Source organism: Chiroxiphia lanceolata, chromosome 14 (genome assembly GCF_009829145.1).
Source record: "Chiroxiphia lanceolata isolate bChiLan1 chromosome 14, bChiLan1.pri, whole genome shotgun sequence".
NCBI classification, from domain to species: Eukaryota; Metazoa; Chordata; class Aves; order Passeriformes; family Pipridae; genus Chiroxiphia; species Chiroxiphia lanceolata.
This window is the reverse complement of record NC_045650.1, coordinates 11,067,108-11,094,397: the sequence shown is the minus strand read 5'-3', so window position 1 is coordinate 11,094,397 and position 27,290 is coordinate 11,067,108. Positions and strand designations below refer to the sequence as shown.

The 27,290-nt window shown below is 39.7% G+C and overlaps 1 protein-coding gene across 6 annotated transcripts in view; it reads left to right on the top strand.

Annotated features, from left to right (window-relative positions):
• IL1RAPL2 (interleukin 1 receptor accessory protein like 2) overlaps positions 1-27,290 on the top strand; it is a 429,226-nt gene that overhangs the window by 245,068 nt on the left and 156,868 nt on the right. For all 6 annotated transcript variants that reach the window (XM_032702309.1, XM_032702308.1, XM_032702311.1 and 3 more), the window contains 3 exons: positions 933-1,206; positions 15,001-15,187; positions 20,498-20,651. In XM_032702309.1, the coding sequence (XP_032558200.1) occupies positions 933-1,206; positions 15,001-15,187; positions 20,498-20,651 (615 nt within the window). The remainder of the gene's footprint in view (positions 1-932; positions 1,207-15,000; positions 15,188-20,497; positions 20,652-27,290) is intronic.

Here is a 27,290-nt window from a genome sequence, read left to right as displayed (position 1 = left end):
TTAGGTAATGTGTTTGCCTATTGATGATCTGCCTTTGAATTCTTTGTCCTTGGTTATGTTCTTGGTTGACTTTCAAACTTACAATTTTTCCAACAATGAGAAAGATTGAACTAGAAGGTCTCTGATAATTGAGGGGGGAGTTACACATGGATAAGTATTCGTGTTCTAGGATTGCATTGTAACTAAGATAATAATAAAGGGAGAAAAAATTGTAGGGAGAAGTAATCTTTTATTTAACTGGCTGACATATATTAATTTTACAAGTGAAATATCAAGAAAACTGTTTCAAAAATTTTTGCTGAACAGAACATCAAAAGATCTCTTTTCTTGTTTGTACAACTCCTGTATTTGTCTTGATTGTACAGGCAGCAAGTAGTAATTGTATCCTGTTGTATGTAATACACATCTCTACAGTGTGAGTAGGCTGTAGAAAAGAAAAAAGTCCTATGGAACTGCCTCGAAAAGAAAATGATAAATGTCACATCTGTTATTTGGGGGTTTTTGCATAACGTAATTAGCAGAGGTGGATGGAAAAGTTTTAAGGGATAAGATTGGCATCAGATGCCAATGTACATTTTCCTCCAACAACAAAATAAAGATTTCAAAACTGGTTTACAGAGGCAAATAGTTAAGGTGAAACATTTAGTTTATTTAATAAAAAATTAGTGCTTTGGAGATGAAAGTAATGATATTCTAAAGAAGTGTTCAATGGCTCAATGTGTTCTATTTATTGCCTGCAAATTCACAGTTACATGTAATGAAAAAAGGTGTATGAAACCCTAATTGCCAATAGTTGCTTTACGTTTTTCGTATTGCCATCAAACAAAGGTTCTTTTCTTTTAGTGTATTGCATTGTATTTCACAAGCGTCCTTGAACTATATTGAAAAATATATCTGTGTCTAATATTTCTTTATTATTGTTTTGCTTTCAGTTGATGGTTGCATTGACTGGTCAGTGGATCTCAAGACATACATGGCTTTGGCAGGTGAACCAGTCCGAGTGAAATGTGCCCTTTTCTACAGCTATATCAGAACTAATTATAGCATGGCCCAAAGCACAGGTCTTAGGCTTATGTGGTACAAAAACAAAGGAGATTTAGAAGAACCCATTATATTTTCCGAAGTTAGGATGAGCAAGGATGAAGATTCCATATGGTTTCACTCGGTTGAGTTGCAAGACAGTGGTTTCTACACATGTGTTCTAAGGTGGGTATTGTGTTAAAGTCTAAGTAAGAATGTATGGATTGTCTTGGTTAAAAATATGTTTAATTTTAACTATCAGGATCGAGATATTCATCCAGCTAATACATAATCATTTTTATTCTCATAATTATATATGTCACATAATGCTTTGTCTCAAAATTAGTTTCCCTAGTAATTATAGTTACCTTGTCCAATAGCTGTAATTAATGTGCTTTCACTTAATTACTCCTTTTTTTTTAAGTCCAACATTTGCAAATTCTCAATTTGCCATAAATCTTCAGAACTTGATACTTCTTAAATCATGAAGTATTTTGGTTAAGTAATGTTCTCTTTCAAATCCTCTGAGTTATTCGAGAGTTACAGTTTGAATTATTCTGATGGGGTTAGGCCATGGGGAGTTACAGTTCTGTCTGGTTTTGAAGAAATGTGTATTTTAATATACAGTTATGATTTGTCATAAATTTGAGCAGACCTCGTTTGGTAAGGCACCAAAATGCATGTCTCAGAAGTATTTTGGAACTGTTGGATGAGCCTTAAATTAAACATGTGCTGGAACTCGTGATTTCCATCATGTGGATGTTGATGTCAGCTCTATGCCTAAAACGAGAAGATAAAAAAAGGAGAATTCTTTAAGAATGAATGAATAAATATTCCTTAAATGATCCAGTTCTGAATTAAACGGAGTTTGCAGATACTTTATATGATTTGGTTTTAAACTGTTGAGTTTCAGAGAATGAAGCTTGCATCATCCTTCTCTGCTGTCCCATACTGAAATTAAACGTTTGATAAATTTAATATCAAATATTGAAGCAAAATAACAGCACTGTTCAGAACCCAGAATTTACTCTCTCTCCCTCTCTGCTGACTTGCTGTCTCAGCTGCCTCAGACCATTTTGATCCCGAGGAATGCTACTGAAATCAAAGATTGTGCCGTGGGGCCTGGTGGTTCTACTGGGCACCAGCGTCCAGTTTAAATATCAGATGCATCTGCCAAACTTACCATTAAGTCTGTGTGGCAGCCTTTGGAGTTATTCTTTTATTAGCTGCTCTGTCACAGGTTGGGTGTGCTGTGAACTCCTTGATTTTGAAATGTTATGGTAAGATGGTGATTTACATGTCTCGAGGGAGCTGTTCTTTTTTCATAGGAAGTCACTGTTGTGATAATCAAGTTACTAGTTTAATACTCTGAATATTTTTAATGCAAATCCTTTGTGAACAATGAAGAATTGATCTTGGATCAAATTCTCGGACATACTTTTTTCCAGGAAATTTCAAAACTCTGCTCATTTACATGACAAAGTAGTTTTGGTAACAAATGGGCAAGTTCTTGAATAATTCATGGCTTCTCCTCATTGTCAGCTAAAAACTGTATGACATGCTTCTTGGAAGGCATTATACAGCAACAAGATCTTCCTTGTCAGTTATGCAGTTTTCCTGCTTTGACTAGAACTTTCTTATATAATTACAGATATTTTTGCCTTTTTCATATTTATGTCAGAGTGCAGAATATTATGTGTGGTGGTTACAGATAAAAGACTATATTTCTTCCTTTACTGAATTATTTTTTCTTCCAAAAATGGGGTAACGTATCCTTGCTGTTACTGTTTATGAAACTCCGGGTGGCTTAAAATAGCAGAGGAAATAGCAATAGTAATTGATTTTAATATCATTAAAATTGAGCTAGATGTTATGTTCTGAAATGATGAACACACTTTTGTGGGAGACTATCCACATCATTGACTATGTAATTTCAGCCTTATTAATCCATTTTTTGGAGGGGGATAAGCAGATGTTTGCGTTTTAGTCATTAACCAGGATCACCTGCTTTATGAGAATTAAGAGATCACAAATGAGAGCAGTAATTTTAGAATATGATTTTATTTTCTAGAAGCATTAACAGTTTCTGTTACAAATGCTGTCTTTTGTAGACTGAGTGAACAGAGATAGAACTCGATGCAGTGGAAATGTGTCCATCAGTGTGCAACACTGGGTCTAGGGTTGCATGCATAGTTGAATCTTTTGGTTTGGTAGCTGAAAGAAAAACATTGGGGAGAAAAATGCTTTTGATTCAAGATAAATTTAAAACTTCTGAAGTGTTTCTCAAGAAAGAAGTTTTCATTTAGATTCTCTAAGAGAAAATCAGGATCAATTCAATTCTGAATTGATGTCTTTCTAGCCACTCTCTAAGGATGGGTGAAGCCCTGGTGCAATTCCCTGTGCTATCCAAAGGGTCAAGTCCCACATTTGCATGTCCCAGTGGCCAGGCTGTGCTGAGTTCCACCACTTCAAGTCTCTTGCCTTAGAACTGCTCTGTCTGTTATTTGTACTTGTCTTTGCAAAAGTGTGCAAAGTGAGATTCTTGGATGTGGTGCTAAGACCAAGGAGAGACAAGGGATCCTTGTCCCAGAAGCAGTTTATGGCTTGAAAGAAAGGACAGTCTCGAGCTGTGAAGATCTTTTCTGATAAAAGGAAATTGAACACCAAGGCTTTTCAGTAAGTTGTACGTAAAGGATATCACAGGCAATAGTGATATTCACTCTCCCCCAACTTGTTACTTTTTTCCCAGTCAAGACAACATGACAGATAAAAAAACTGTATGGGGAAAATGTCAACTGCACTTTTCACTGAATTTCTTATTTCTTGAATGGCTTCACAATTCTATAAAAAACCCCAAACCTATTCTTCAAGAAGCTGCATTATCTGGTTGCTCGCGTGTGCTTGTAGGATCAAGGCATGAGTATCAGTGAAGCAATTGGAAGGAATTTTTCAGAAGTTGCTTGAAAAGGGTGGGTATGAGCAGGTGAAGGATAGGCTGATATGACAGTGATTTGGAGATGGGTAAAAATTAAATGTGTCAGTTAATTCTTTCTTATACAGAATTGTCATCTCAATAATCATAATGTCTGTTTTGTAAAAGAACCTGTAATACTGAATAAAATTAAGGAGTATTAGACCAGCCTGCTTCTCCAGGCTGAAAAGGTCTGATATCATAATTTAAATGTTTCCTCTCCTTTATTAACCAGTTAGACATTGTTGCTTAGACAGATGTGGGTGTGTGTGTATAATAGGAGGAAGTTATTGTTGCATTAAAACCTACTTCTCCCTTCTCACAATACATTTTAGCGCTGAGCTGGCACTCAAATGCAGTGTGGTATTTTTCTCCAGTGTTAAGCATGGATGTAACATATTAAAGGGTCCTAATTCTGCAAGGACTTTTAAGGAAGTGGAGAGTTGAGCTGTGTTAGCTAATCCATGTGAATTCCATGAATCTGCTTTGTTCTTGGGTGCCTTTTCTGTGTAAAATCAGAGATTTGGATAAATCTGATTTTCATTGCATCACTGGTATCATGACTTTACTGCCCAATAGGGAAATGCTGTGTTCTGGAGGTCTCTTTGCAGTACAGGCCCTGGATATACCATTAATCTTCCAGCACCCAGCAATGCTACTTTCAGATAAAGCTGTCAACATTTCTTTTACAGAGGTTTGATGTTCTGGGATGTTCACATCAGCACTCTGGATCACAGCTTCTTCACTGAAGCATTCAGAGATAAGCACTCCAAAACCAAACATGGAAACTCAACCAGATCTAAATGCATAGGGTGGCCCTAAAGTTCTGAGTATGTAGGACAGTCATTTGCCAGATCATGTGCTACTTTTTCTCTCTGAACAAATACATCTGTTTTTCTGTGTTAAAAGCCTGTTTTTTAAGAGGGAACAAAAACTGGGACAACTTAAATCTTAACCTGGTAAAAGAAGAGAATACAAGATGGGGAAGAAATCTCAGCAAGTTTAGCCCAAATTTGCCCTCATCAAGGGACTGCTCCTGGAAACCTTTCTTCTAACTAGTCCCATCTCCAAGAGAAACTCTAGTGAGCATTTAAAGAATAAAACCAGTAAGAGTAAAAATATTAGTGCACGTTTGCTGTTAATTAACTGTTGGTGAAATAAAATAACTCGATTCCCATAATGTGAATCAGGAGGGTAGAAAGTCTGGGCCTTCAGTGGGTGCAGGAAAGCAGGGGGTGGAGGTTTGTGGTCGCCAGACTGGCTGATGGAGCTAAGCCTTGATTTTTGTACAGGATGCAGAATAAAAAGGGAGTGAAGGCCTTGAATGCCTATGAGGGAATAAGTTTACAGATCTTTAATACCAGCATTTGATGCCAGAGAAGTGCCGACAAATCAAGTTAGGAAATCTGTGTATCCTTTTTCCTTTACTGTGTCCCTGTCTGCACAGTTCTTAATGGAGAGCAGCATTGGTATGGACATGCACAGAAGAATTGAACCTTTGCTGAGCCATTGGTGAAATACTGAGATATTACTTTCTGAGCAGTAATAAAATAGACCAATAGTAGATTTTAAGCCTTCTGGCTTCTGAATGTCTGTGGAGCACATGACCAGCAACTCCAAATCAGATTTAGGCAGCCTGGAGGGGCTGGCAGTAAAACTTCATCTGTGGCACAACCTCTGTGCTCTCACTTCAGAGGGTGTTAGGGGGAGCTGAGGGGCTTGTTTCAAGTGCCTGCAACATGGACTGCAGAATGCAGCCATCATCCCAGGAAAAGCTGCACCATTTTCTGAGTGCAGAATGTCTGGTTTTGGACCCAAAGAAAGGCCAAACAAGAACGTTGAACTAAATCATCATGTAAAAATCTGCAGGGGTAAGGCTGCTTTCTCTGCAGCCATCTCTCATGGTTTTTGCAATATGTGTTTTAATACAGTTGTTAATTTTGTTGATGGCAATACAGACTGTTTCATTTTCAGTTGCTTTGGCTTTATTCAGTGCTCACCTGCTCATGACAAAGGTGATTTTGTATCTCAAATCCCTTCAGATGCAGTTTTGTAATTCCAGTGGTCCCAGGCATGTCTATAGAAGCAGCTACATCTCACATTTGGAGCAACTGCATTCAGCACAGGCTTCCCAGGCTCTGTATGACACTAACATTAAATGTCACACATTAAAAGTGTGTGACATTTGCCACAATAAAATTGACTGATTCTGTATAAACAAAATCCCTGTGAGATATGGTATTCAATACTTCAATTCAGTGCTAGAGCAGATACATTATAGTCAGTATGATTCATGATAAAATAAAATTTTTTGAGTTTTTATCACTGAGATATAATGTTTTTGGCATTATCAAAATGCAGGGGAAAGTAGAATCAGAATGCTTCTACTTTTGTATCTAAAATTGTGTATAGACTGATGGTGCTCCTGCAAATCATTTTGATGACACTGTCTTTATTGAGAGAAATCAGTTCTATCTATTCTTTGCAGAAAAACAAAGATTTGTTTCTTTTCCCTGGTGATATGTATATTTCCGCTCACTCACCCTCTAAAACTTTAAAAGAGAAATTATTCATCCCCTGTCTTTCTGAAAGCCAATATTTACTGTTGATGAGAAGCTGCAAGAACAGTCAGGGCTTCAAGCAGAAATACCCGTGTTGCTCTGTGGTTGGAGGGCGTCCAGTGACTTCCCTGTTGCGGCAGCAAGTACAAGAATGAGAATATTGTGTATCCTTCAGTTTTCCTAATAGTGAAATCCCAGCTTTAGATACCTTTAAAATGACTGACATTACTTTGCAGCCTGTACAGATTGTCATAGTGAAAGCTCCCTGTGCTGCAGTGCCTCAGTGGCGTTTCAGTTCACTGTCACTGGTTGCTTGTGAAGAAGGGCCTTCCCTGGTGGGCTTCCAGCCTTGCCTAGGGAAGAGAAAGGATGCAAAGTGGAGGAACTGCTTCCTCATGCAGTCCACTCTGCATGCAGGAGACCTGCTGCCGAGATATTGTTCAGCCCTCCTCAGCCACCTCCTCTCCAACACATGAGGGAGTTTACATTTCCCTTTTGTTCTCCACATAACAATGGGGGAGAATGTGCTCCTCCTGTTGGAACCCACATCGAGCCAGCTGTGACTACAACATGTCAGTACACAATGTTTTCTGTGTCCTGTGAGAGGACAGGCACTTGGAAGGTTTCCTGAGGAAATCCATCATTCCCAAAGCACAAGGTGACAGAACCATAGGGAGTTAAGCTAATATTTGGTGAGTGATCCTGGAAGATAATTTCTTCTTTTCTGGCCACCACTTAAGGGAAGACACAGCCAGGAGGACTCAGCTGCAGGACTCAAACAGCTTTGGTTTCAAACTGACATGAGGACAACTTCATGGTTCTTCATGATAGCATTCTTTGTGCACTCTTTGAGACAATAACTGATCCACTGGTTTACGTGCTCAATTGCCCACATACAGACAGAGCAGGACTTGCCTTTCAACATTGCATCTACAAAATTGGACTTAGATGCAGGACGCAGGATGTGCTCCACAGGTTTTATTCCCCAAAGCAATGAAATCAGTGAGATTTAGCAATTCAGACAAGTCTGATGGGTGTCCTGAATGCAACTTTTGTTTTGTGTGTTAGGTGTCCAATGAAAAAACGCATAGAGGAGTAAATACAGGAATTCACACTCTGTGTGGTTTGGAAGACATGGAAGAGAACGTGTTCAGTGCTCTCAGAAACAGAGTACTGCAAATGCAAAATTATTGGAAGGGGATTTCTTAGTACTGTCCTGGGAGCAGTTGTTCCTGTGCCTCAGATTTATGTCATTTGTAATGGGGCTTTTCAGTAAGACAATGTAATTTAACAGTAATATCCAGAGTTCTAATACAAAAGTGTTAGGAAATAAATGAAAAGGGCTTAGTCATTTGCAGTAGCAAACTTCAGAGTAACTCACTGTGTTGTAATTCTTAAGGGCAAGGAAGAAATTTTCCCTGAGAGCAAACCCAGCCAATTACAGGATTTCTTCTACTGGAACAGGATGTGCTGAAGCTGAGAGAGCCCACATGGATTGTGATATGCTGAGATAGCATGGTGTTCTTTTAGCTTCTGCATTTCAATTGTGTTCTGCATTGTATTTTCACATATTCATTTCTAACATTTAATAACTAACATTAATGAAGTCTTAACAAAAATCCAACCCAAAAACTAGGGACACCATTGGCCTGTGTGATTCAACTTAAATGTTAGGAGATTTTCTCTTTTTGCCTGAGTAGCTCCTGCTGGAATGACTGACTAGTGATTTGCTTTTGAATTGTTTCTGTCACGATGCAGAGGTCATCTGGCAACCAGAAAAGAAGTAGCTCCTCCTGACCCATAACCATGTACAAATCAGGCTGGCTGTCACTTACCATTCTCAGAGAGACTTAAAAAGCATGATACTACAGATTAGCCCCGAATTTTCCGATCACAGCCTTGCTCTTACAGGCTGTATCACTGGCTGTAGTAGGAACACCCTGACATTTTTGTGTCTCATTTCACTCTTAATAAGGATGTGAGCTGAAATCCAACTTAAACTTAGATCTAAGCTTTGGTGGGAGAGACCCAACCGTGAGCAGCTCTACCCAGCTGCCATATCCAAACATCTTTTCTTCTCCATCCCAGTATCTAAGAAGCGTGAAGATTCTCTAAAAAGAGCTAAACTCACAGTGAGGATTAGAGGTCTTGCTTTTAAGCGCCTCTGGTGAGAACTATACTGTTGATGTTTAACTTGAGGAGACATCCCTGGATATCTGTTTTTCAAGCTGTCATTAATGTGAGCCTTTTAAAATTACCTTTCAGTGACTTTGCTCAGGTCCTTCTTTTGAAGAGTGATGGGAAAGCCTTTCTTCACTGTAAAACATGGGCCTCTGGGATATCTAGTGTGTTTTAGCCAAGCTCAAATTGTCTTGTTTTTAGTGAGCCTTGTGTAGAGATTGAATCTTAGAAGAAAAGAAGTGCAGAAAGAATAAAAATTCTTCATGAGTGATGGATTAACTCTGCACAAATACTTTTTCTACTTGAAGGGAATGCAGCCTTGAATAGTAGCTCTGTCTGGATTCACAACCCAGGTCTCTGTTGGAGGATCAAAGGAAGTAGAGATAATAAAACGCTGGATTTGTAACATCGTTCTGTTGTAGCACTTCTGAGATCATACTTCCATGATGTTATTTTCATTTACTAGGAGGATCTTGAATCAAACACTAAATGAAAGGTAACATGGGATTAGGATTTCTCCTTAGCAGGCACAGGAGCTAGTACTAGAATTACTGTTATAACAGCAACAAGCAAGCTAAAAACAGGACAGGAGTGTTTGGAGCTGTACCAAGGCCAGGTACCACACACATGAGCTGCAGAATCACTGCACCTCGTGTCCTGTGATTCAGGGAGCAACTACAGCAGTGCTAGCCATCTGTTAAATTGTTCTACTCAGATGTTGCTCTTTCACTTGACAAACTGATAAGAATTAAAAATCCAAAAACTTTGAAGGGTCTGTGATTTGTAACCTCCAACGGTCACTTACTCCATGTTCAGGAAATTGATCTTTTCCAGACAATAACCCCAAACATGTAGCAGTGGTAGTCACTGAGAAATAAGTTAGCACTTGAAGGAAACCTTGGAAGAGTAAGTAATAATCCATTTGTTTTTAAGATGTTACATTTTTGTGATCTAAAAAAAACAATGATAACAAATAACTCGTTTTTCTTTAAGGCGATCACCAAACCATGACCTTGGTAACCATTATGTGAAGTGTAAAATTTGGACAGGAATAAATTTATAAAACTCTCATGAAGAGAGAGGAAAGCAATCAAATGCTCAATTAAGTCTGAAAGCTGATAACACAGCACATTTATAGAGCAGCCAGTAGTGGATCTGGTCATGCATTAATGCTGTGAACCTTCAGATGGACAAAGACAGTGGGTGGTGTAGTTATTGCTGTTACTGTTCTAACTCAAAATGAGCAAAGAGGAATGTATATGTTGGTTTATACAGTCCTTCAGTTAGTGAGCCAATAAAAATGTCATTAAAACAGCCAGAGTGTTAAGGTACATGGAGAGAGATCTAAGCCTGAGCTGTGCTGTTTCCTGAGCACTGCTTTGATAAATACACTTTCCAGCTTTTGGATCTACCACCAAAGTATTAGAATGTAATAAAAAACCAAATGCAATGAAAAATTAACCTGCAAGGGAGAAAATCCCATTGTGAGTCCCTTTGTATAAATGTGCAATTCAAATTTGGGTGGGATTTTCAATCTAGAAGATATAAAATATTCAACCCCTTTTCTGCCTCCTTCCTTTTTGTAAGAAAATTAATAAATGGGGGTGGGGGGAGATTCTGTGTATACTAGAGCCAAAATTGTTTTGCTTGACTCTTTTAACAAACACTCTCACTTAGCAGAAACACAAATGCCAAAAAAAGTTTTTTCCAAAGCTGTGAATATTTCCTCTGATTTTAATTCAGCCTTAGGGCTGATGAATTGTCTTGAATCCAGAACAAGATGAAAAATAATTTAGGGATTGACACTCCAATTTCAAATGTCCTTCTTATCCATTTCTTTACATCCTTCCTTTTTCTCTCTTGCCTTTATTTCCAAGTCAAGCCAAACTCACAGTTTTGCTTGCTTTTGTTTTGAGACCTGTTAAACTCCCTTGGTTTTCCCTGTGGTTTTCTATTGGATTTGGAGCTGGCTTCAGTTTGTGGTTCAGTGCCAGTTCCAAGTGGCCTGGGGATTACAGATGCCTTGCCACCAAAACAAAGGAATCTGCTTTGTGAACTCTGGCAGAGCTAAACCCATCCTATTTCCAGTCAAGAGAGTAGGCCCAGTGTGTAACTAGCCCCTTGAAAAAGAGAATTACAGATCTTAGTTTCAGTGTGAAAATATAAGACAGTCTTTTTTCTTTGTAGTATGGAGTGATTCTTTCTTTTCTTTCCTCTTCCTGTGCCCCATATGACCACTGCTACCTCTTCTAGAAATGGAATCCATTGGAAATCAACTCCTGTGGAAAGTGAATGGTTTAGCAACCTTTCAAAAAAGACAGATTATCAAAAAATGCACTTTCAGACTCATAGGTTATTTCCTTTGCATATATGTGCAAAAGGTTCTGCAGCCTGACAGGTTAATTTGGGTTCATATATTCTCTACTGAGAAACAGCTTTTCTTGTCTGGCCTTGCAATACTAAGATCATCACTGGAAGCCCTCCAGCATCTTCCTCATCCACATGGGAGATACTTCCTTTTTATTCCTTTTGGCCACTGATTCTGACAGCAGAACCCAGGTTACCAGCCTTGATTTTGTTATCTACTGTTCTTTTTGTGTCCAGCTTTCCTCATTAAATATAACCATATATATATATATAATATATATATTACATATATGTAACACATAATGGCCCTGAGATTGCCTCGATTGGTTAGAACATGGTGCTAATATTGCCAGGGTCATGGGTTTGATCCCTTTATGGGCCATTCACTTAAGAATTGGACTTGTGGGTCCCTTCCAGCTCAGAATATTCTGTGACTCAGAACCTTTCCTGTCAGCCAGAGACTGCTGGGAGCACTGACCTCCCTCACCAAGCTCCATGACCATGTACTGAAAACAGAAGTGGATCCTCCTTTTATAATTCATAGGCCATCTGTTTAGCTTCTAAAAGAAGAAAACCAAAAAGCATAGGATTCACACTAGTTAATCTCCACACCTTTACCAAAAAAAAAAAAAAAAAAAGACCCTTAACCATAAATAACTTAAATGCAACTCATGAAGGAGAGCCCTTGTGTTCACAGAGGTCCTGAAAACAATTGGAAAGAAAGAACTGAATGCATCCCACCACAGCAGCTCTATGGGCTTCTGTACTGATCCTCTTTGTGATCCCCCTTCCTGCGTTCTCCCTCCAGCTGTCACCTTCTAGAGAGCCCCTTTATGCTCCAGACCCCACAAGGAAGGGAAGACAACAAGAAAAAGTCAGCACAGATGCATCACCTGCTCAGAGGACTGAGCGATGAAATCCTTACAGCTGAGGAACAGCTTGCCCAGCACGGGGTGGAATGGCTCACAATTTCAACAGACTTCAGCTCCCAGACTTCTGCCTCAAAACTGAGAAAAACAGACTGATCAAACTACTGTTTCCTTTTGCACATAACTGCAATATAACTGTTATCCCAAGCTGACGAGATTAAAGGAAGGCTGCTGCTGCTTCAGTCACTGGAAAGTTGCCCTTTCCTGAATTACCAGCAGTAGCACTAACCTGAGTGGCTGGTGAAGAAGCATTCATAAAGCTTTCAAGTCTATTGCTGTTGGCTTAGTGAGGGCTTTCTTCATCATGAGCCTGAATAGATTTATTGTCTCGGTCATGGAGTGTGAACAAAAGTGATAGTACTCACCAGGCACTTAGTTTCCTCAATTCTACTCAGTTCTAATTGTAACTAATGAAAAGAATACTACATTTTTGGGTCCTGGTTCCAGGAAGCATTTTAAATAGAAGTAGCCTCCAGCGTTTTTCAAAATACAATCTAAATAATGCAAGATTGTTAGGAGAAAATACAGCACTATTAAATAGGACCAAGTAATGGACAACTGTTCAAAGTCATTATTCTTGATTAGCCTGGATCATTATCACTGAGCACATGTGACCTTACTTGCACTCAGTAATACTTATAGTCATTCAGGAAGGTTAAATAATCATTACTGATTAATTACTATTGATTATACTGAGTGGTTGTATCACATTTTGTGGATTTTCAGTGCAGGAAGCATTGAAACTCTTGAATACGTTTTGTTTTCTTCCTACAAGAAAGGTAACTCTTTTCAAAAGCCAGTTTAGGAGAAAGTTGACTTATGCTCCCTAAACCATATAGATATTTCTGAAAAGCCCACCCCAAATGATAGATTTTTTTGCAGTCCAGAGAATTTTTCTTTCAGGTAAAGTAATATATTTTGTGCAATTTGTGAGGATGAGACTTTATTATAACCTCTCAGCTGAAACACATCATGGCAGCATGCAAAGTGAGCCTTTCCACTCAGAGGTGAGGGAATGGAGAAAATATCCACAAATTTTATTACATAAATGTGCAGGTGGCATTTTGAGGAGAAGGGACTAGGATGGACAACTCTGTGGTTCTGCCGAATATGTAGGACTAATGATGCTGAAAATGGGAGGTTTCTGAGACATATCTGGACACTGCCTGCTGATTTGCCTTGCAAATGCCTCTGTCTGCCAAAACCTGCTCATGGCACACCTTTGACAAGAACCCATTTACAGTGTTTTGTCAGCGCTTGTTTAGCATGAAGCTCTGAGCTGTGATGAAGTGTCCCTGTAGACCTTTTTATTTTCTTCCCAACTACAGGCTCACTTGACAGAGTGAAATGTAGAAACACTGCATAAGAAAAGATTTGTCATGGAGCGTGTTGGATTTTTTTTTTAATTAAAAGCATTGTCATGGGTCTAGTTGGAGGGAGTGAGCAGCCAGCGTCGTTAGCGTCAGGGTGAGACTGATGGATCACTTCCCAGGTGCACAGGGCACCCTCTTGTCTCAGCTAAATCAGTTTGCAGCAGAGCTGTGATGGAAGAGGCAGTGGCAAAGCCAAGATACCTCCCACCAGAGCTCTCCACAACTCCCTTCGATGGGAGTAACCAGCCAGCACGACTGGTTTACTCCTGACTTTTTTGGTTGTGGTGCAATCAGTTAAAATGACAAGATGATGCATGATGGGAGGGAGAGCCCCATTATATTGTGGGTTGTTCTCCGAGCCTGACGTGGCACAGAGCGAGGGGCAGAGCTGGCAGCCTGGCCTGCAGCCATCCTGTGCAGAGTGCCAGTAACACCATGGCAAACACCGGTTTGGGGGGTTTATTGTGTGTCTGATAGCTCTGTTAAAGCTGCAAGGCTGAAGGAATTTAGTTTAATCCTGTTTTCCTGATTGTGCAGCATGGCAGCTGAGCTGGTTGTGTTTATTCTGCCCTGATATTAAGAAAAACTGGGCGTAGCAGTCTGCTTCCTGGATTTAGCTGTCAGGGTTCTTTGGTGCCCTGGGCCCCAGCAGGCACTGAGTCCCTGTGGCCTGAGAGGGATTCTGGAGAGCTGATTTTCTGGACAGGAGCTGCATCCATTCTGGAGCAGGGAAATGTGAGAAGGAAGAGGCGACAGGGAGGAACGGACCACTCCCCATCCCCACCTCCTGCACCAATCAGCGAGGGAGGGAGGATAGAGGAGGAAAAAAAAAAGATACGAGGGAAACATGTTTTAGTTTTTTTATCTTTCTTACTACCAACCTATTATAATTCACAATTAATTAAAATATTTTTTTCTGGTGAAGTCTGTTTTGCCTATGACAGTAATTGGTGACTGATCTCCTTGTCTTTATCTTGACTTGTGAGCTTTTTCATTTTATTTTCTCCTCCCTATCCTGTTGAGGGTGAGTGACGGAGCAGCTGGAAGGGTGGCTGGCAGCTGGTCCAGGTCGACCCACCACAATATCATGTGCTGTAGGATTTTGTACAGCAGTTCCTTCTGAGGGAGAAATCCTTCCTGCATGATGTACTTTAACACCCAGTTCATAACCTTTCTTCTCAAACATGCAGCACTGAGTAGTAGGGTGAAATCTCCTGATGGGGGGAGAGAATGAGGGTGAGGAGGACTGTGTGGGACACACAGAGGAAACGGGGCAGTGTATCCTGACTGATATTTGATATACCAGCAGGTTCCTGTGTTCATAGACTTGCAAGCTTGAAAGAGCTGCTGTGCTGGGTTGGATCACTTGTCAACAAAATTTCTGCAAGGTTCTGCATATTCTTCATAGTAAATCAGAAATGAGCCTTTACATTTTCTGTAATTCTTCTGTGTTGGAAAGACACAGCATGACAGTCACTGTTTGAATCTGTCACTCAAGTGTTTGTGAAGATGAGAGCTTAACAAAGAAACTTTGTTTGTTGAAACAAACTCAGTAGAAAGAAGGTAGGATAAATGAAAACATCTCTCTGTTCCTGCAGAAACTCAACATATTGCATGAAGGTGTCCATGTCCTTGACGGTAGCTGAGAATGAATCTGGGCTTTGCTACAACAGCAAGATCAGATATCTGGAAAAATCAGAAGTCACTAAGAGAAAGACAATCTCCTGTCCTGATATTGAGGATTACAAAACAGCCGGTCAAGAACCAGATGTGGTGTGGTACAAGGTAACTATTGATGACTCGTTGTTCTTGTGCTGAAAAGCACAAGCTAGTTAAATCCTAAATTTAACTACAAGCTAGTTAAATCCTAAATTTGGAGTGCTTGATTTGCCAACATTAATAACATTCTTTAAAGACAGTTATCTTGTGTGAAATAAGTAATACATGCAGAGCAGCAGGTTTTTTTCCTCCTTAGCAGGTTGCGTCAGAAAAGAGCAATTATAAAAGTTGTCATTTATTTCTACTTTTTACAAAAATCTCACATGTTCTGTCTTGTAGTAACAAAATGTGTGCCATAGCCTACTGTTAGTGTAAACAAAATTTTCTTTCAGCCGTTGAAGCTCTTTCTCTCAGCATATGGGTGGATATCTTCAGTGCTGTTCATATGTCAAATACATGTATTTAGTTAATCATAGATATCCTGTGTTGGAAGGGGCCCACAAGGATCATCAAGTCCAGTTCCTGGCTCTGCAGAGGAAGTCTGAAATCTTGAAAAAAAGAGAGTACCAAAGAGAAGCTGCTTCCTGCCCTATCTGCCTAGGTATTGCTGAACACCAGATCACTGAAGATCTCATTTTCTGCAAGAACACACTGAGAAATAGTCTGGCAGGAATAATCTTCAGCTGTCATGGAGCAGAAATCAGTCTAACTAAGATGCATGTGCAGGTCCACACCAGTGATGCTTTGTACTGACCAAGAAAGGGAATGGAAGGGTCTGTCCCATACCCCCACACATGTTGTCTGGGTTGCACACACAGATTGTGTGACCAGGCTGGAGTGTGACAGCTGACTGACAAGTCATCACAGTGATTGAAATGGAACAGAATTGATGTGGTTTGGTGATGATGGTGAAACAATCAAAGTTGACAACCTTTAGTCTGCTTTAATAATGAGAAGAGACATTAAAGGGATAACCTGCTACATGCACCTTCTTATCCATAATTAACAATAAGGTGCTATCAGTTTGGCTCTTAGAGAACATCTGTGTTATCTGGAAATGGCTCAGGAAGCTCAGCAGTGTGAAATGTCAATATTGATGTTATGCAGAAGGTATGTATGTCAGGTTGTCCATTGAAACTTATTCCTGAACAGGGTTTTGGAAAAATATTCTAGAGAGTATTGTGTTAAGAAGTCTGCTTACTCAAAAGCCCAGTTACTAGAAAATATATAATTACTTGGATTGCAAAATAATATGACAAATACTGGGGTAACCCCTACAAACCACAGTCAGGGATTTCAGACCATTCTGTGTGAGGCAACGTGAGTGACAAAAAGCAGGTCCCTTCCTCCAAACAATAGTGTAAAGTGATATTCTGCTTATGATTTGACCCTTGCTTTCTGAAGGAGGCATCTGTCTCTAGTCATAGCACACTGGATCCTCAAGTTTTTCCCCTTTACCTTGAAGACTGAGTTTGATGTGTACATGAAGCCATCTTCTTGTGTAAAGCTGCTCCAGAGGCACTGGGGGCAATTCCTTTTCGTTATGCTGAAATACTTAGAGAAGTTGTCCAAAAGAGAACAGTAGATAAATAAATATAAGGAAGTCCTCAAGGTTCCTTCTTTATACCCTTGTCTGAAAAGAGAAACCCTTGTGTTCAGGAGAACCTGCCAGTTCTCTGGTAGTCAGGGGGTTTGGACTTGTGACCTATGAAATACCATCAGACAGGACAGTCATGGTGCAAGCCCACTGTGTACAGGACTCACTCTGCTTTCCAAAAGGCTTCTCTGTGTTGAGGGATTAATGAATCTGAGCCAATAATTACATCAATTTACAGGGAGTTAACTGTAATTTAAACATGCTCTTAATTATGCCTGAATAGATTTTCCCATGCACCCCTGGTAAGTAATAAAACATTTGCTGTGAGGATTTGTTTTAACAGTGGTATGAACTTCACTTCTGGCTAGAATTACGCTGCATGAAATATTTATTTTTAAAGATTTCCTCAATTAATGCCATTGATATATACAGCACTTTGTTATGCCTCTTAAAACTGTTTTGACAAAAAGTGTGAGGATTTTTTTGAAGTAAATGAATGTGTCAAGGCATGATTGAATGAATGGGATTTGAGAGTAAGAGCAGTTTCATGAAAAATCAACTGGCAGAGGAAAAAGGTATGTTACATCTTGAATGTGGAGTCTTAATCCATTTCCATCATCTCTTTTCTACAACTGGGTTGAAGGAAGGGCTGTGAAAACAATCAAAATGTCAGGTGAAGGACAGGTAGTTGTTATCTACCCTAGAAAAATAGAGTTGTTGAGGTGCTGCCACTGGCATTTCAAGGAAGAGAAACAGAGCATAATAGTCACAACTTAATTACTGGGGGAAAAAAACCCCAAAACATTTAAGATATCTAAGGAGAATAAATAGGCTTGGAAAAGAAACTTTCAGATTCTTCTAGCAGGTAAATGTAGTGCAAAAGCAGAAAAGAACAATTAATTGGTTAAAGGCTTCAGTGAGACCTTAGAGCACTTTCCAGTACCTGAAGGGACTTTGTGAGAAGGCTGGAGAGGGACTTTTCACAAGGGCATGTAGTGACAGGGCAAAAGGGAATGGCCTTAAACTGAAGGAGGGTAGATTTAGATGAAGTGTTAAGAAGTTCTTCCGTGTGAGGGTGGTGAGGCACTGGCACAGGGTGACCAGAGAGGTTGTGGACTCCCCATCCCTGGAAGTGTTCAGCACCAAGTTGGATTGGGCTTGGAACAACCTGGTCTGGTGGAAGGTGTTCCTGCCCATGACCAGGGGAATAGGAACGAGTTGAACTGTAAAGTCCTTTCCAACCCCAGCTGTTCTGTGATTCTATGAAACAAGTCATACAATTGAGCTCTTACCTTTTAGAGAAATTAGCACACCTCTGACAGTAAAATCTACATTGTTTTCCCAGTATGAAGGCTAGTTAGAATTTTGTTTGTTTCTCAGCCGTTTTTGTTGCTAAAATGCAAATTGTTACAATTTTCCAGCTTCTCCCCTTTTTTGCTTTTAGTTTTGTGTATTAAATATATAAACAAGCATTTTCAACATATTTTTATAAAGCCTGCATAGTTAGTAGAAGACAAATTAACTAGCTGAACTTTGGAAAAGAAAGGCTTATAAAGAATTTTTAATATGAAGTATTCTAAGTAGATACAAAAAGAAATAATTAGGAAATCAGTGATATAATTCACCAGAACAGTTTCTCTCTGTAAAAACATAACAGCACATTGTTTGAGCTAAATCATTAATCTCTGTAGTAGTAAAGGTGTTGCCCTTCTTATTACAAACACGTAGTATATAAAAATATAAGGCATATAAAAATGTATCTTCCATCTCTTTGCTCCCTTATCTACTTTTAAAAATAGAGAATATAAAACTGGTAACACATAATAGGGAATTTCAGTGCTGCACTAAAAGGTGCATATCTGAAATATGCTTACTTTGTGTGTTCTGGGAATTGTATTCCTTCTAAATTAGGATTGAAGATAACAGAATCATATTCTTTGCCCAGTGCTCAAATTTAGTTACTCCAAGTAGGTGGTCAATGTACCTTTCAATAGACCTAAAATATTGAGCACAAATCAGAAAGGATTCAATGGCCTTTCCTGGCTCTGATCTGTGTCCTGCGTGAATCTCAGGCGATGATAGTGCAATTTAGTAACAAAAATAAGCTCTGATTCTTTTTAGCACAGCAGAGAGGATCTGGATTTAATCATTGTCTATCACTGCGGTTAACTAAAGTTCACACGCGAGGCAAGATTATGCTACCCTTACAGCTGTACTTTGGAAACAGAGGTAACCCAATCACTCTGTTACCTGCAGTAGTATTGCACAGCTTCAGAAATTGAAATCTGTCCACATTGTAACTGGATTTGGCCACCTAGGGATAGGGGTGATTCTTCAGTGCTCCATTTTCAAGTGCAAGGCCAGAAGCTCTCAGTCCTCTCTTTCTATTTCCCTATTGTTATCCTTTAATTTAGAATCTGGAGTGGATTTGGAATGCACATGGAATCCCATGAAAAATTTATGTTTTTGTCATTCTGATCTCTTGCTGTGATACAGTGTATTTGCATGTTGACGTATTTTCTTGTTTGGTTGTTTTCTTAAGAGAAAGCTTTGTTCTATTTTGTTTTCTCTGTTTCTGACACTGCTGTTGCAGACGAGCAGAAAATGGGGCGTAGGTCTGGGCATGTCACCAGTCTCTGAAGTTGCTGAGCCTGATGTAACTGATGCAAGACTGTTAGGTGCAGTCTGAGAGCTTATTCCAAGTTGCCACCATAGAGAGAGGGAGTAGAGGGACATTGAAGGTACTCAGGCCCTATGTTGCTTTGTGTTCTCTTGGTATAGAACTGTCGGGAGTACTGAGTGCTTTAGAGAACTGAGACAAGTGTGATTTTGTTGCAGGCAGAACAGACTTGATGTTAAATATATTTAGAGGCAGTAAGTATATAATCTTAAGGTGCCATTTTCAAGAGAGAGTTGAACCCCTGCTTTTAGTTCAGAGCATTCCAAGAACTATTCGATTATGAGTACAATTCATGTGGAAGGTGACTGATCTGCCTGCAAGGATGTGGTTTGTTAGGAAAGGGAGAGCCTTTTCTGGCATTGTATCACACCCTATACAGAAGGACTCAAATGCTGTTCCAGTAGGACCACAGTTTGTAGTGATGAACCAAAATCTGCCAAACAACAGCTAAGGACTGCCTGGGGAAGTCCATGGGAGTTGCAGGCCATCAGTACCATGTACTGCATCAGAGGACACATGTGGGGGTGATATGACATAGAACCTAGTGATGGGGAAAAGCTGAATCAGAGCTCATCAGATGCTAGAGAAGCCAGTGATGAGAAACAAGACTGTTAGGAAACCAGGTTTTTGAATTCTCTCGTTCGCAAAACCACTGTTCTTCCTGTTTGCTTCTATTGGTAAATGGTTCTAGCCTGGGACTATGTGTAAAGTTTGCCTCCAGGCTAACTCTTAACAAATGTTGCCCTTACCCCCTTCAGAGATGTATTTTAATGGTCTGTCCTAAAGTAGAGGTCTTGACAGTTGTTATCAAGAAAAAGAGAAGATACTTAACCATTGCTTCAGGGCACCATGTATTAAACACAACCCATGTGATACAGTAGGAATTACTGAACCTTAAAAACATTCCTGTTTAATTCCAGCCTTTGAATTAATTCCAGTTTTAGATCTCTGTGCTTTCTGAAATTATATTTGAATTTTAATTGCAAAATATATCAAGGTGGTTGTTTACTTGTATATATAATACTGAAAATCTGATCAGGCAACACTGTTTTATGTTGTACAAGCTGAGTAATTTTGGCAATGGATTTTTTTTCTGCAGGAATGTAAGCCAAAAATGTGGAGAAGCGTTGTAATTCAGAAGGGAAATACTCTCTTAATTCAAGAGGTCCAGGAAGAAGATGGAGGAAATTATACCTGTGAACTAAAGTTTGAAGGCAAGCTTATACGAAGGACGGTTGAATTGAAGGTTACTGGTAAGAGTCTTTGTTCTGTGCCAATAGAAAAAACAAAGCTTTGAAATAATAAGAAAAAGTGGGTTTCACATGTCAGTGGATCTGTTTGATAGAAGTAAGTCCAAAGCAAATCCCAGTAGCTGAGCAGTCCAAAACTCGGGGAAATTTATATGAAGATCTTACAAAATTTCACAGAAGAGTATTCCTACCTTTTTCTCTGTACAGAACCTGGAAATGCTAGCTATAAAGCAAAAGGTAGAGCAGATCTAAGTCCTCCATATACACTGGAATTAACTCAGACTCCACTTTGGTCTTCAGTGCTGAATGGAGGAAAGGTTGACTGAAGCTGTAAAACAGGCTTTTGGTGAGGCTTTTTGTCCTGGAATAAACACAAGCAAAAGAGACAGCTTCAACCATTGATTTTTATTTTTTTTTATGAGTGATTGTTCCATATTTTTAAGCTTTGGTTTAATTCATGATGGTCAGCTTCTAGCTTCAGTCTGTGGTTTGTCTTTAGTGAAGAGTATGGCACAGCTTATTTCAAGAATGAAGTTATGAACATTGGACTGTCAAGGGAAAGTAACCTGCTTATGAGGAAGTCATACACTGTGTGGTTCTGACTCCATGTAGTATCTACTAGACAAGAGTGGTTTTCTGTCTCTTTTTGCCAGGTACCAAAAATGAATGGGTAAAAAAGTATTGTCTACCAATATAATCCTGTTCCTTTCCAGTCCACTGTACAATATGACATCTATAATTATTATTTTGCCTTTTGTGTCTGTGGAACTTTGCGAGTATCTGAAAACTGTTGAGGTTTTCTTCAGCCTTTCACACAAAACCATATAAACAAATGGTTAGGTATTTTCCCAACTGTATTTCAACATACTGATTAAAATGGGGCCCTACTTAAAGCAATGAGAAGTAGAATTCCAATTTCTTATATCAAACTGAATTGGTCCATATGACGTTTCTCATATGTCCTGAAAATAAAATTCTTCCCTTTATTTTGGGTGGAATCCATTTTTTTTATTCTTATCATTATTCCCCATTTTTAATGAGTTCTTTTCCCTGTGTGCCATATTCATATGTCATGTGACTCTTTATTGTCTATTTTTGACCGTGGACAGATCTCTGCAGTATTGATTCGACCTACCTGACCCCAGACCTGTCAAATAAGATATAATACCTGCCTTGTGGATAGTTTCTACCCTAAGTAGCATGCTGGTCTTCAACCAGATTGTGAACTAAGTTTGACAAAGTGAAAATGAGATGCATTTAATTCAATTCCCCACGAAGGGTAGTCTATGCTCTCCCTCTCATCATGACCTTGCTAGAAGCCATGTGTTCTCTGTATTATTTAAACACTGTGGTACATTCATACTTCAGAATTTAAGGAATTCATCCTAAACTAGCCATAGTATTTATTAAAACTATTTCTTTTATTAAGAAAAATACGACCTGAATTATTTAAAATGTGATATGAAATATGTAAGTGTTCTCAGTTTTGCAAAATGCTTGAGAAGCAGGTTTTTCTCCTTGTAATTTGGTGTGAAGTTCATGTTGCATTAAATTTCATTTAGTTTGTAAAAGCACATATGTTAGTAAACACCTTTTCCAGATGGAAATGTTCAGGAGGCATATCTGGTGTTATGTGTTTCCTGGTTGAATCTCTCTAGATAGCTGAAATAGGCTAGTAAGTTCATGCAGATGACAACCTGAAAATATGGACAAGAACTACAAATGTAATAGATAGAACCATGTAAACATATCTCACAGCTTGGTGCTTGAGGAAATTTCTTTCTCCTGTTTCTGTCTCGTTCAGTTTGTGAATTTTGTTTGCATGTGGGTTTAGATCTTTGTGGGGGAGAGATCAACCAAAACTTGTACAACAAAGAGCAAAGGATTGCTTGTGTTGTGTGGCTGGCCAAGCCAGGTGGAGGGTTGTGAGGTGGGTCAGATCTCGGGTTGGGAGCAGGTACATGATGTGCTCAGGGACTTCATTGAATAGTGAGTCCCATGGGAGGCAGAAAGTGAACTACATACCGGTGTAGTTGTTGACACACATCCTGAGAGTTTACTCTCCCTGGGCTGGTGCAGGTCTAGGTGGGAGGCACCTCTGGTGATGATCCCATCCAAGCCCCAGCTCAGGCAGCCCCAGCTCCCACAGCTTGCCCACGACTGTGCCCAGTCAAGTTTTGTTTATCTCTGACAATACAGACTCCACAACATCTCTGGGCAAGGCTGTCCCAGTGTTCCACAACCCTTACAGTAAAAAAGATTTTACTTATATTTAAACAGAATTTATATTATTACAGTTAGTGTGTCCATTGCCTCTTATTCTTTCACTGGGCACCACTAAGAGCTGTCTGAATCCATTTTCTTTATACCTTCCCACCAGGTGTTTGTACAGACGGATAAGGTTGCTATGAGCCTTCAGACTAAACCCTCCCAGGTCTCTCAGCCTCTCCTTGTGTGATAGATAATCCAATCCCTTAAGCATCTTTGAGGCCCTTCACAGACTCATCTCAATAAGCCCATGTCTTGTAGTGGGATTGGTGTTGCATTGGGCCACATTGTTCACCTGTCTGACGATTGAGTTCTCATCAATATATTGTACCAGGAGAAGCTAGAGTGAGACCAGAGCTCTGCTGGTCTTTAAAATCGCTGTTAGCAAATACTGCTGAAGGCTTACCAGTAAAGCTGGGGTAGAATTGCCTCTGCTACCCTGCAACGAAGATGTGGAGAAAAGGATCTTGCCTGCTGCTTTCTTCTGCAGGAGCTTTATAATGCTGTTTCTATTGCTGTTACTTATTGACATGCATGAATTGGCATTTATTGTCACGTAACTGGGTTCCTCTAACATACAGACTTTAAACAGAAAAACACTGTTGTCCACTGCTAGCAGCCATGGTAACCTGAAATTGCTTTTAAAGGGCTATTCTGAAAGTGAAATTGGTAACTCCACATCTCCCTCTAGCAAGGAGAGCTGCAGTGCCATGGAGAGAGAGGAAGCTGCCTTAGATTCCCTGTAGTCTTTCAGGCACATGCTAAAGTACACCATATTTGAAATGCCAGTTAAGTGGATTAAGTTATTTCTCTCTTGATTGTGAGACAAGGATCTTCTCTTTCTTAAAATCGCATTAAATCTGGTGCGTGAGGTTTTTAGCCCTTCTGGGAGATTTTGTTAGTTATGTAAGTACAGGATGAAATAACTGATATTTTTAGGTAAATACAGTATGGGCATCTAAAGAGTGAAACTTGAAATCAGAATAAATGCAGCGCTGACATAACAGAAGTTGGAATGATGGAAAGTTTTAGGAAAATCTGAAGGTGCAGGAGACAGAAGCACCATTTTGACCTGCAGTTGGTTAAGGTAATTGTAAGAGTTAATGATATCCAAGACTAATGCAGTAGCTCTATTGAAGATGTGATCCCACAAGGCAACCTGATCAAAGTTAACAGCAGACAAGAGAGCAGTGGTGGGCTGAGTGAAGCATGACTGTCTGTGTGGGATTCATCCTTAGTGTTGCTTAAGGATTTATTTCAAGTAGAGACTTTTGATTAGGGTCACAACCCTGCTCTTATTAGTTATCCATCAAACTTCCAGTGATGTCATTAGAGCTGTTAGAAGCTGCTGCCTTAATTTTCTGTGCCAAAGTGTCAGTGCAATTGCCTGACTGGCTGTGGCTGTGGCAGGGAGATCCAAGGGTGGTGTGTGCTGGTCCTCAGGCACTGCTTTCCTCGGGTCCTGTCTTACCTTCTTGCTTTTGCAGACCCAAGCAAAGATTTCAGTGGGCCAGTCAGAGGTAGGAGGGAAGTTCTACTCCCTTTCTTCTCCTGTGACTAAGTCATAGTATGAGCAACTGTGAGATTTGTAAGAAAAAAAAAAAATCTCTGGAGTCGTAGATGGAAACTGAGAGCCACCAATGTGATGTCTGGCTACAGGGGGAAAGACTGAGGGACCTGAGTGGTATTAGTAGGTGAGCAGAGCACAAAGCAAGCAGGTCAGGTGGCATTTGTGGGAAGGGGCAGTTGGACTACACATGGGTACTGTATGGGGCTGGCAGTGTTATCGTGTGGGTGGTTGAATGTGATTCAGGTAATAAAAGGCTTCAACGGCTGTAGCTCTTTGGGGTTGTAAAGGCAAGGCTTGCAGCCTAGAATATATTACAAAAATATTTTGACACAAAGTATTTATAGGGACAAAATCCTGAGCTACAATACAGCACTAATGAGCATTGCCTAAATCTTGGTGTTTGGGTGCATTTAACAATAATAGATTGTCAACAAAACAGCTTTTTCATCACTAGTTCTTCATGGGTTCGTTACATTATGCAGACAGATGTGAAACAAGTCTTGTCAGCCATTTTTTGCTGCAGAAACATGACAACAGTGTTATTTCTTAGCAAATAACATGTAACCCTTCAATCTATGTAAAAAAAAATAGAGATACAATTTCACTTTGCTTCTTGTTGTGGACAAAAAAGTGAGGTTAGCAACTGTGATCTAGTGTTCTAAAACCTAAAAATGTAACAGAAACTCCATTTTTAATTAGATAATAAATTAGACTGCCCCCATATAGAAGAAATGAATGCGCTAATATAAAGTTAATCTACAGATAACCTACAATATCAGAATTTATTAGGTTTTAATCAGATTACAGCTATTCAGGAATATCAACAATCATAAGCATGTTAATGAGTATTGTTAAATGCCAGTGTTTATTGAAGAACAATTGTACTATTCAGATAAAAAGAAAAACCCAAATGTAAAAAGTCACATTGGTTTTAAAAGGCAATTTATGCAGCCTTCTGTTTTCCCCAGCCCTACCAACCAGTTCTCTCTGTTTTGATGCACAGCAATATTTTAGTAGCAGCAGGGATGAAAAGGTACAATTGTAAAAAAACCACCTGCTATGTTTACCTACTGGTTCTGCCCTCTTTTTGTTTGGGACCACTGATCTGTAAGGAGACAGGCTGAGAAGATGTATGGAGATATATACTGGGAAAGGGTAACCCCCCTGAGAAAGGAGCAAAACCTGCTCTTGTGGGGTGGCCCAGTTGTCCCCTGGCAGATGGGGCAGTTTTGCAGGGATGTGCTTTCCCATGGCCAGCTGTGCTAGTGGGAGAGTTGCTTTCTTCTTTCTGTTGCCTGTGAAAAGAGGTGATTTGTGAACTTGTACTGGTGAATTATTTTCCAGTTTGACAGCAGAAGGTGGCCATCTGACCAACTTCATAATGTGCTGGTGATGGATTGGAGTGGCATGCAGGAATTACTGGACCACTCTGTCCAGCAGCCCTGTCCTCCAAGTTTCCTTCAGTCTCTACTCTGGCATGTTCTTCATAGGCTGCTAAAATGCCTGGCTGTTCCTAAAAGTCATTTATGCAGCAATATTTGTTTTGACCATCGTAAATGACAAATTATTCCACATGGCTACATGAATCGAATGATTCCGCCTGAATTCACTCTTTGCTCACAGTTTTTCAATTAAATTCTTTCAAGTCTCATTACATTGCTCACTTTTCAAATTACACCTGCTGCTTGCTACATTTTGTTTGTGGGTTTGGGACCCCTTTATTAGCACAAGCAGTTGATGGCAATTTGCTATTGTTAAGCCAAGGGGGTGAATTGGATTTAGAAAGGCAAACGATTAGTTGTACTTTCCAGCAGCTCTAGGGATGCACAGTGAGAAACTACCACAAAATAGGTGAGGATATGAGCTAAAAGTATGTCCAGTGTTTGGTGGCAGTTTCTTTTCTGCACATTTTTAATGCTCTGCAAACTGGATATGCTGTTTTACATTATTGTATTGGCAGCAATCGCTGGGTGCCGATCAGTACAAATTTACACCTGCAGTATTCTGTAGTGCACTCTAAGCCTTATCAATTTACAGGAGATAAAGTATTGCCACCACAATCATACAAATGACATGTTGACTGACAACATTTTTGGCTGTTGACAGTTTCCAGAACAACCAAAGCAAGAGGCGTTAAGATAAATTAAAAGCTTATTTAAACTGAGCTGTAGCTGCAACATGTCCTCTGGAATTCAGACTTTTATAAGGGATTTATAGAACTGGTATTTGCTTAAAAATCTGAAAACGTGTAGTTGTGATTCTCTCCCAGTGGCATTGCGTTTTGGCACAAGCAGTTTAGTAATCTGCAATGAATTTTTGAAATGGTTCAGTGTTGCTTAAAAAGTTGCTTATCCAAAAAACCAGTTTATCTCTGAAAGGTCACTGAGCTCTGAATATCATTGTGTAATGTACACAAAAGCAGGGCCAGCATAAGACACAGGTTAGAAAAGCAGGTGGCTGAGGAATAGGAGCAGATAAACTGAACATATTCAGCAGTTTTCTGCAGTGACAGGTACTGTGCTAAGGACATGCCTGTCGCACAGAGCTCTGGTCTGTAGGGATTCCTGAGTTAAGCTCTGAAGGAGCTTTTCCAGCAGAGCTAGTTAACATGTTTTCATGGCTTTTAGTACCCAAATTAACTCTGACATCTCTGCCTGGCATTGCACTCTGTAGAGAAGGCAGAGCCTCCAGGTCCTGGTAGAGGCTGGACACATTCTCACTCTTCCATTGTTACCTCATATTCTAAGCTCCAGAGCTTTTTTTTTGGAGATGGGATGAAATAGCTGTTGTTACATGTCAATTAG